The sequence below is a fragment of the Mirounga angustirostris genome, unplaced genomic scaffold (genome assembly GCF_029215605.1).
Source record: "Mirounga angustirostris isolate CCGP_5_RB_7025 unplaced genomic scaffold, mMirAng1.0.hap1 SCAF_13, whole genome shotgun sequence".
Taxonomy (NCBI): domain Eukaryota; kingdom Metazoa; phylum Chordata; class Mammalia; order Carnivora; family Phocidae; genus Mirounga; species Mirounga angustirostris.
The window spans coordinates 95,151,159-95,162,314 of record NW_026991721.1 but is presented as its reverse complement, the minus strand read 5'-3'; the positions used below and the strand labels follow the sequence as shown (position 1 = coordinate 95,162,314).

The 11,156-nt window shown below is 39.6% G+C and overlaps 1 protein-coding gene across 6 annotated transcripts in view; it reads right to left on the bottom strand.

Annotated features, from left to right (window-relative positions):
* Nucleotides 1-3,674: 3,674 nt before the first annotated feature.
* DDX6 (DEAD-box helicase 6) overlaps nt 3,675-11,156 on the bottom strand; it is a 34,304-nt gene continuing 26,822 nt past the window's right edge. For 5 of the 6 annotated variants that reach the window (XM_045894886.3, XM_045894885.2, XM_045894884.3 and 2 more), the window contains exons 12-14: nt 10,254-10,355; nt 9,655-9,837; nt 3,675-8,046 (exon numbers count right to left, since the gene is read on the bottom strand). In XM_045894886.3, coding sequence (XP_045750842.1) covers nt 9,662-9,837; nt 10,254-10,355 — 278 coding nt within the window. In that variant the 3' untranslated portion in view covers nt 3,675-8,046; nt 9,655-9,661. Of the gene's footprint in view, nt 8,047-9,630; nt 9,838-10,253; nt 10,356-11,156 lie in introns of all 6 variants that reach the window. The other variant, XM_064577361.1, reaches the window with a different exon arrangement.

Below are 11,156 nucleotides of genomic sequence, written 5' to 3'. Positions count from 1 at the left end.
CTCCCTGCTCCTTGGGAGCCTGCTTCTCCCTCTGCTTCTCTCTCTCTCTCTCTCTCATGAATAAATAAATAAAATCTTAAAAAAAAAAAAAAAAAGAAAGAAATGTAAGTATTTAGGCCCCAACACAGACCTACTGAATCAGAAGCTCTGAAGTCTGTGAGATTCAGTAAACTGGTGTTGATAAGCCCTATAGGTGATTCAGATGCATGTTGAAGTTTGAGAGTCACTGCTTTACATAACTGGAGGAGAGACTGGGGAAGTAATGGTCCAAATGAGGGTGTTGGAAAAGCAGGGGAAAAATCACTAATCAGCCCTCTTAAACACTACTGTGGGTGAACAAGTTAGTGCTTTGAGGGAAATCTGGGAGTGAGGCACATAGCTGCTGGAATAGAATCACAGAGGGGACTGGAGTAGATGATCGAAGGCTGTTGTCTCTTCATAGTTACACTCTGTGAATTCACAGCCAAGTGGTCTGGCCATAGGTCTGGGGTTGCTGTTGTTCAGCAGATCAACAATAAGGAAAAAGAGCTGGGCATGGAGCAAGAACAAAGATGCACAAGGAAAAAGAGCAAGAGGAAACTGCAAGTTTCTGGCACATTTCTGTCACCTCTGACCACAATGACCTTCAGATTGTTAATGCAAGCTGCTTTAGTCCTACCTCCCAAATTTTGTGCAAATTTTCTCTGGGCCAACTCTGATCCCTACCCAAACAGGGAAGAGGATTCTGGGAAATGTAGGTCTAGATTAGCTCTGTAGACAAATTACAAAACCACAAAGTTCCATCCTATGTTAACCTGACATTTGGTCACACCTCTTTTAACCATATTTAACTTCCAAACAAACAACAAAGTCATGCTTCTGATTAACATAATTCATGGTTCATTAAAAAAATCAAAACCAGGGGCATCTGGTTGGCTAAGTTGGTAGAGCATGCAACTCTCGATATCAAGGTCGTGAGTTCAAACCCCATGTTGGGCATGGAGCCCACAAAAAAAAAAAAGAAAAAAAGATCAAGAACATGCTAACCCTCTCCCCCAAAGAGAATACAAATTCTTAGCTCACGTTATCTTCAGGTGATGTTCAAGCCTTTTCTAAAGTAGGTCAAAGTCCCCTCTGATCTCTATTAATACTTTTTAGATGGTAGAAGGAAGAGAGAAAAAGAATTAGTTGATACATACCTAATAGGTTTATAGTAAGAAATATTCATAACTATGAACTCATTTCTACAATTGGTCATGTGGTCATAAATGGTATCTATAACTTCTTTCTTCCTTCTTCCACCACCCATTCCGTATTTCCTTTGCCCTGTGCAAATGGCTTGGATAATCCTGATTGCTTGCCTGGTGGAATGACCCAAACCTTTCCTGAAGGGCCTTGGATCTTACTAGTCCAGTCTGCACTGAGTTGTAGTTTTCCACTAGCTTTTATCACATTATATGGTAAAATTAAGAGTAGCCCCAGGAGATCTGCTGCATTGCAGACATATTCTCTCTTACCCTGTGTGTGTGATCACAACCCAATTTCCCCTTTCAAATCTGGATCAGTCACCGGAAAGCAGCCCACTGGTTCATTATCATGAGAAGCCCAATGTGGCAACCTCAGTTTCCAGTTTAATGGAACTTCTGCTGAGTTCTCCGGAGGAGGCATTCCTTTCCTGGGAACTAAGACCACTGGACCAGCAGAACCCAAAGTTGCCTTATGACTTGATGAGTCAGGCAACATCCAATTCATGATGGGCAATTCAGGTAATTTGGTAATGACTGGTGGTCAAGCATTCAGTCCTTCCTAAGGCCCAATAGCAAGATAGAAACTCTCAAAAGGAGGAATACTTTTTCTTCAGAGGATGGCATAGCTTTTCTTCAAAATCCTAAAGGACTCTGCTGTCATTCACCGAAAGGAGACTGCCAAAGGCTCTATACAAGCATCCCTACCTGCCATAGGTAACTTCAAGATCATTAGATCTGCTAGATCTTAAGGCCTAAGTGGCCGAGCAACCTGTACTGCAGCTTGGACCTGTTGCAGAGCCTTCTCTTGTTCTGGGCCACCCTTAAAAATGGCAACAATTCTGATTTCTCAGCAAGTGAGTTAGAGTGACACACCCAAAGTATATATTGCCTTCAAAATCCAAAGAGGCTCACTAGGCATTATGTCTCTTTCTTAGCGATAGGAGAGGCCAGATTTAGCAATTTGTCCTTCACCTAGAAAGGGATATTGCAACATGCCCTGGTCCTTTGGATCCCTAGAATTTCACTGAGGTAGGTCCATGATTTTGTGAAATCGATTTCCTATCCTCTAGCATGCTTGAGTTTTACCAAAGTATCCAGGTTGATGCTATATCCTGCTCACCATGTCTGTAATATTGTGGGCCAGCATGATATCCTGTAGAATTCAGAGGTGATCGATCAGTCTCTCCAGACTAGCTAGAAGGGTAATAGAGCCTTGACATAGAACAATGAAGTTGTACTGTTGGTCCTGACAGCTAATAGCAAATGGTTTGTCATTACTAAGAGGTCTGGGGTGGGGTGTGTGTGGGGGGGAGCATTCACTACATCAATAGCTACATTCCAGGTGGCAGATAAGGTTTTTTTTCCGGCAAAAACACACATATCTGGAACAGCAGTTGCAATGGAAGTCATCACCTGGTTAAGTTTATGATAATCCACTATCATTCCTTATAATCCATTTGTCTTCTGCACAAACCCAAGTATGTGTGTGTTGAATGATATGGTAAGAACAACCAATGTTTCATCTTTCAAGTCTGTCAGAGGCACTAGTCTCTGCAATCTCTTCTCTGCTCTTTAGATCGAAAAGTTGAGGCCAGTTCCCGTTTCTTAAGACAATGTACTGTAGTGGAAGAACTGTTTACAACTTTGCCATAGTTGTCTTGCAATCAGGTTAATAAGCCCTTCAATTTTTTCAAAATTGTTGTGGCATTGCAATCCATGAACGTGGCACCTCTCAATTTCTCTCATCAGCGTTATTTTGCAGCTTTCAGTATGTAAGTTGTGCACATTTTGCTAGTTGTACCTAAGTGTTTCTTTTGGGTTAGAGCAAAGGGGGCTGTGTTTAGCTTTAAGCGTCTGAATTTCTCACTTAGGTCTTTTGATTTCTTTCGTTAGTATTTTGTACTTCTTAGCACACAAATTTTTTTTTTTTTTTTTTTTGAAGAGGGAGAAGCAGGCTCCCTGCTGAGCGAGGAGCCCGATGTGGGACTCCATCCCAGGACTCTGGGATCATGACCCGGGCCAAAGGCAGCCGCTTAACTGACTGAGCCACCCAGGCATCCCTTTAGCGCACAAATTCTGTTCATATCGTCAAATTCATTCCTAAGTAAACTTTGTGGGCATGTTCAGTTTACTGAAACATCTGAACAGTTCTGGAGGGCATTACTTATAACCCACTTCCATATATCACACACTAACATCTCTCCAAATGATTATCTCGGTTCTCTGTTTAGGCAATGAAAATCGAAAAAGTGAAATGAGGACAGTAGGACAGCATCTACACTGGATGAGGGTGCTGAGACGAGCCATCTCAGATTTTACTCAACTGGGCTTACAGAAGTAGTGCTGAGAATGTCCTACTGTCTCACCATGTGAATTACTTTAGTAAAATGTTCTCATATGCAAGAATTCCTAAATAGCACAGCCTGCTAAGGACATACCACACACACATTTGGAGTTCCAGTGGGCTTTTATTGAGATAAATTAACAAAAACCGAGATTTTATCAACCATTTTTTCTGAACCTTATAAACTCAGCAGACTCTGGTCCATATATGTGTACATACAACGTAACATATCCCAACAAAAACAGAGTCCCACTGGAACATTTGCCAATTAACAGAAAGCCAATTTTCCCTTTCCCCAAATGTTTTCAAAATTTTGAGTCCCCACTGTTCACTTCTCAGTGGAACTGGTCCCTTGTGGCTAGGGACACTGGAATTCCATCCCATTTTTACTGAACAAAAATACTTTTCAAGTTTTAGTTTTGTTTCAAAAAAGGGAAGTGACTTTGTTTTCTCCAGGCACCCCTCCCCGACAACCATTGGTTAAAATACAGTAGCCTGTATCTTAATAACCCAGCCCTACCCCCTCCCTTGCCCTGCCCAGTATTGTCTACTGGAGAATTTAAACACACTTCTGCTGGAATCTGTCAGCTGTGGAGGGGCAGAGTCCAGGTGCCAGGCTAGCTCCCTCTAACCTCATGAACTGTTACAGCCTTTGGACACTTAACTCTCTACCCCAAAGATGAGTTTTTAAGACCAGAGATTTTCTTTGGGAGTTTAAGAAAACTACCTTTAAGGATATAAAGTATAACTACAAGCTCACAAAAGTCCACTTCATTTCACCAGAAAGTTGACTTCAGCTCCCATGAAGCCAAAAATTTTGCTTGACAAAGGTATTTTGTCAGAAAATGATTCCACAGTAACAATTTTTAAGATACACAGAACGTTGAAAAACGTAGCAAATTAAAATAACATGGCTTAATTCCCCCAAAATTATTTCATCTTTTTGTTACTCATCTATAAGGTCAGGAGTGTGGCTAAAGGCCATTTCTGATGAGGTTATGAACTTCCAAAGTGTTTCTAAATCCTTAGTGCAGACACCCTCCCTTTTGGGGCATAGTAACCTCCCTCCCACCCCTATTAAAAAAAAAAAAAAAGAAAAAAAAAAAAAAACTAAACCAAGTGATCAGAATGAGATGTTTTGATTCCAACAAATTTACACTCAAGGCTTTGTGCTGAGTTATCTGGTTCTAACCCAAGCATGATGGTATCAAACACAAAGCACACAGCAAAGGAAAGATGCTCCCATCTCATTCTGAAAACAGATACTGATAACCAATTGCCTCCCCCCTCCCCCCAGCCATTGGGACCCACCCATATTATGATGCTGGGACCAACTGGAAAATAACTGAGAGAGAGATTTAGATTTGCTTCTCCCTTACTTCTTCCCATGGAAGATCATTTTTGAATAAGTTTATGCTATTCCCAAGGGAAAGCCAAGAAAGTTTCTCCACTGGAATGTATGGGAAGAGAAAAACAAAACAGGCCCAGAGGCAGCAAGGTGTGTAACAGTCCATAACCCATTACACAACTACAACCATAGGCAAAACCATGAGTTGGACATAATTTAAATATTAAAAATAGGGAACAGTTTCATCCAAACGAACCACTGGAAAAAATATTACCATTACTTAAGAGAGACACCCAATAGTGGAAAGAACACAAAAACAATTTCCAGTAACAGTGCTCCTTATAGTGAGGGGGATTAAAAAAAAAAAAAAAAAAAAGACTAGGCTTTGACCTAGTCCTTAGAGCATCTTTCCATTTAGCAATTCCTATTCAAGAGTCAAGCACCAAAACTGGACAGCTGCCTCTACAGGACTGTGTCCAATAGTGGTGTTCCAGATCATTTAAGTGCCACTCCTCATCAGAGGCTATACTTCAGTAATACTTTCAATTAAGTCTGTGCTTTAAGAGGGACCCACAGTCATGTGGCACCAGGCACAGTCTGAGAATGGCAAAGACGACTGCGCGGTTTGTCTTGTCACCCACACACTCTCTAGCGAGATATCCAATTGCAACCACAAGCCTTTGCTTTTCTTCTATAATGAATGATCCCTCTTATCTCGCCAGAAGTGGGGGAAAAAGAGAGCTGCATCAGTACAAGGGCAAGATTTTTTTGGTCAAAAGTTGATGCCTTCTAAATTCCCTCCCCCCACCCCTCCCTGGAAAAAAGTTATTCCTTAATTAGGGCTTGTATTTAGTAACCAATTGGCCAGACAGAACATAGCTTGGATACCAAATAAATGAGCTTATTCTTTTTTGGGTTTGTACTGTGCAGCTCTTGCTACAGTTTTTTAAGGAGTTAGGGCCATGTCTGATCAGGAGGCATCTGCAGGATTTTGATCCTAAGTAGTTTTGGGTGAGTCACAAATAGTTTTGCTTAGAACTAGCCAAGAGTCAAAAAAAGCAACTTTGAATAATTGATTTCTTTATCCAGGTGAGTTAAGCATGAAAGCATATGCAGGACTTATCTTGTAATATTTTAGGGTTTTGAAAAAATGGAACATGGAAATCAAATTTTTTTAATTTTATTTTTTGTTTTTTTTTTAAACCCTGGATGCCTCCTGATTGACCTAGTACACTGGGTTAAAAGGGAATTAAAAACATTAAAAAAAAAAAGTTCACTGGTTTTGATTCATCTCACTCCTTTTGCCTGGAGATCAGGCCAAACATCAAGCATGTTGGGAGGGGCACAATTTAAAGCAACACTATTGACTGTAAAGCATTTGCCAGCAATTTACAATGCAAAATGACAGGTAATTCTTGTCACAAAGCAAAAGGATGGCAAGCAGCTTTCTGTAGCAAGAAAGTTAACAGCTCTCAGGAGTTGCCCATTCCTGCAAGTTTATGTCTCAAGGTGGGCAGAGGGCAACACACTTACACAGTACAGGAAGTGATCCACAGAAAGTAAGCTCCAGAACTGCTAACATTACCAAAGCTGGTACTGGCTAATATTCTGAAATGCAAAATCCATGCTTTGTACATATACTGCTCAGACACTGCCACTCAATTGAATTCCCACACTGCAAGGGAGATTAATCTTTGTCCCCTTTTGCTGAGCTTAAAAAGTTCCTCAAACTTTTTTTAAAAGGGGGGAGAAGAAGCAAAATCAGAGAGAGCTTCTCAAAAATAACATCTTGAGTCATAGGTTTTTGAAGTTTCCTTGCTCTCTCTGGCAGGTGTTCTCCAAAGGTATTAAGATGATACAGTGTGGCAGCAAACAGTGAATCCCAGACTTCTGGGTTCCTCTTCCAACACAGGGTCACCAAAGAGGCCTGCTCTCTACACTAAGAGGCCAAAGTACTTTTGAGAATTTAGTGTTGCGGAAAACTGAGCCCCTCTCATCTTTAGCTGCTCCCATAATCACTCTAATCCCCTTAATCCCAGCAACCTTCATCCAAAAAAAAATATATATATATGTATATATATATATGAACCCAGAAAAAAACTTATTTACAAAGTTTATACAAGTATACACACCCAATTTTCTATGGGACACGCTTTGCCACAGAGGAAAGAGGGTCAAGGCTCTGACATGTCTACACATCAAGTGCCATAACTGCTAATGGAAGCGTATGTAAACCAGTCTTTAGTGTTCTGCTATAGAGCACAAAGGCTTGTCATATGGCTCCTGCAATGATAGACTGCTCTTTCCTTTGGGAGCGATGATGTTGTAATCTACTCAGCCCAGAAGAAATTTTTACTTGGGATTGTTTTTTTTTTTTTTAAATACATGTATTTACAGTGCGGATGAACTGCAGTTGCATATCAACTCCTCCACATAAAGTAAAATAGAATGATGTTTAACATTACTAATATGTGTCATCTTCCAGCCCTGGGCTTGAGTATCGGGTAAAAAGGGAAGAGAGAGACTTCAACTTGAAACCAGAATGAAAAGACAAAAAATTTAAAAAGATAGGAAAAAAAAAAAAAAAAAGAAAGAAAAAGAAAGAATTACTATTGTTGATTCCTTGGGCTGTGTCTAAAAGATGATATTCTGAATGGTCTCATAGCATAAGGCACTTCGCACAAATAAGTAATAAGCTCTTCAGGCTTAAAAAACGGATGAGTAATAAGGGAGAAGTTGAAATGCACTCAAGAGTCAGCTGTTGGAGAATTTTGAAATTGTAGACAAGCTTGTGTGTTGTTCATCAAGATTCTTCTCTTTTTAGGGTTTCTCCCCTTCTCTTCTTTCTCCTCCTTCCTTGTCCCCCTTCCCCAGAAAACATTTTTTAAAAACCAGCAGTTAGTGCAACTAATGTTCAGTCAGCACACAGTGCAAACAAGTGGAACAAAAAAGGTAAATTCCTTCTTTTCAGCTTTTTCTCTTCACCAGTTAAAAAAAGAAAAAATGTCTGAGCTCTTTTAAGTCTTCATAGTTCCAAAATAAAAAGATGAAAAACCCACAAAGAGAAGAGCATCCCCCCCAAACGATGTGTCACAGATCCAAACGAGCCTTCTGTAGTTTGTCAAAGCCTAAAGAAAGAAGGAAGAAACCTAAAATTAACTTTTGTGAAAACAATATGAACCAGGATACCTAGGTTTTCACAATCCAACCAAATGCTCTCTCTGTAGTGGCTTCTACTAAGCCTTTGCCTGCCGTAGAATCCATTTAGGATTAAGGAATTTCTGCTAGGCATTCCAGAGACAGAACAAGAGCCTGAAAGTTCTGATATCCAAAACAATTAAATCAAGAAAAACAAATTAAAAAAAAAATTTTTTTTTAAAGATTTATTCGACAGAGAGAGAGACAGCGAGAGAGGGAACACAAGCGGGGAGAGTGGGCGAGAGAGAAGCAGGCTTCCCGCCAAGCAGGGAGTCTGATGCGGGGCTCGATCCCAGGATCCTGGATCATGACCTGAGCTGAAGGCAGATGCTTAACAACTGAGCCACCCAGGCGCCCCAAAATTGTTTTTAAACTTCCATAAACTTGACAGCCTGCCAGGATACCAACAAACATTGGCTACTTTTATGTTTGTCTGAGGGTTTTGTTTGACATTTTGGGGGGCGGGGGGAGAAAGAAAGAAACTAAAGTGAAAAGAGCAACTCAGAAACTTTGAAAGAGTAACAGATAAATGGGGTGCCTGGGTGGCTCAGTTGGTTCATCACCTGACTTAGGCTCAGGTTAAGCTCCTAGGATCCTAGGGTCCCTGACTTGGCGGAGAGTCTGCCTGTCCCTCTCCCCTCTGCCCGTCCCCCTGCTTGTGCTCTCTCAAATAAATAAAATCTTTTTTTTTTTTTTTTTAAAGATTTTATTTATTTATTCATGAGAGACAGAGAGAGAAAGGCAGAGGGAGAAGCAGGCTCCCAAGGAGCAGAGAGCCCGATGCGGGGCTCCATCCCAGGACCCTGGGATCATGACCTGAGCCGAAGGCAGACACTTAACCATCTGAGCCACCCAGGCACCCTCAAATAAATAAAATCTTAAAAAAAAAAAAAAAAGTGTAACAGGTAAAATGCTCATTGCTAATTTGGAAGTTACCATCTCTCAAAACAGATTTTCATTTTCCTTAGAAAAAGCTGCAAAACAAGCCTGTATTCTTTATGTTGAGCCTTCTTTTGAGCATTACTACCAGAATCCAACAGTCACCAAACAATGAAAGAAGAGGGTGGTGCAGGAAACAAGACTGGGCATTTAAAAAAAGACAGTTATCCTCTCAACCTGATTACACATTTGGCAACGAGGCACTGCAGGTAATTAACCTGATTTATTAAGATGCCCAGTAGAAATTAAGAGTGATTAAGAGAGAAATGACTGAGTGATATAGACAAAAAAAAAATATTTTCATATTCAAATTGTTGAAAAAGATTCTTTGCTTTCATTATTTTGGCAGTCTGGATTTGGCTTAAGTACTGCTCATGTATCACATTATACAAGAAAACTTCATTCAAGAGCAGCATTTATGGATTTTCTAATGGGACCACAACTTCACCCAAGCAGTATGTCCAGTTTACTGTCATTTATGCCAACAGGTGTTCTACCCTATCACTGCTATTACATGCAATGCAACAGCAAATTTCCTCCAGGAAAGAGGATCTTGATTTAAATACTATGCTCACTTAGTGGTTCTGTCAGGTACGCACATGCTTGTTAAGGTTTCTCGTCTTCTACAGGCTCGCTGTGGTATTCTGCCACATACAGGCTCTTGTCAATGTTGCTTGGGATCGGTTTAATCTCTGTTCCCAGCTGCTCCTCAATACTTTTCAGGTTGAAGCGATCATCATATGTGATCAAGTTGATGGCTAAGCCAAGATGACCAAAGCGACCTAAAAATGAAAAACACTTTTTCATTAATAAAAATTTAAGTTAAAGAGAACTGATGATGTGCATGTACAAGTCTATTAGTGGCAAAACCATACATGCGTCATGTTTTTGTTCAGTGCCATTCTGAATTTTTAAAACCACTTCTTATGGTCTCCTCAAACACACAACTTCAGGTTTCACAGCCCAAAGTAGTACCCTATTTTACCTTTTTCAAATGACAAAACAGATACTCATTTGTGTCAAAGTTGCCAAAATACATACACTAAACAGTAGTTACAGACTGAACCACCTAATGAGAAAACTAAGGACCTCATTTGTGAATTTTATCTCAATTTAAGCATAAAGTTATTTTAACTTTTCTTAAATGCTCTACAAGAATTAGAAATCAGTCTTAAAAGAACATCTTCCTTTTCCTCACCTGATCTTCCAATACGATGGAGATAGGTCTCTGCCAGCTTTGGGAAGTCAAAGTTAATTACCACATTCACAGCTTGTATATCAATACCTCGGGTAAACAAATCTTAAAAGAGAAAGAAAGAATCTCCATCATTATCTTTCAATTTAAGCATGTTTCTTGGTACCATAATACTCTTTTAACATGTATTTCTAGTGCAACCTAAGCTTTAGTCACTTCATTCAGTAATTCAAATGCATTTGCAAATTACTAGCATTACCTTTCATGCACATTATCATAAATAACTTTCCGCTAGCAAGTTACCTTTCCTAGTCCCATTAAGTTTTAAAAAATGGTTTAAGATAACTGCAAATGCAAGAGGTCAGAATGACTGGTAAACTATAAGCTCATAAATGAGTCTCAGGAATAATTTTCTTTTCACCTATTTTTTAGTATGCAATCCAAGATTAAAATAGATTAAAAACTTTGTGTAACCAAAAATACCTCAAAAAGAAGAGGTAATCCACTCGTAGTTAATTTATACTTTTTGAATTCATTCATTTCAGTCTACTACGTGATTTACAAGTCTGAGGCAAGTACAAGGTCACCACTTCTCTTTTCTAGTCCCACAGTAACTATGCTAATTTAGGCTCTGAAAACTGCAAGTAAAGACAATTACAATAGACTAATAACTAGGTTTCAGGCTTCTATCAGCTCCATACTCCAAAATAATCCATGACGGTCGTGACCACTATTTCTAAAATACTGCTTTCAATTTATAACTTATCCTTTTGAATTGCCCCTGGATAAAATTGAAATTGACATACAAGGTCCTCTTTGGTCCTAACGTAGTTCTCTAACACATCTCTTCCTCAAACCTTCCTCTCCACGAAATTCATCTACTCATCCTTTCTTTTTTTAAAGATT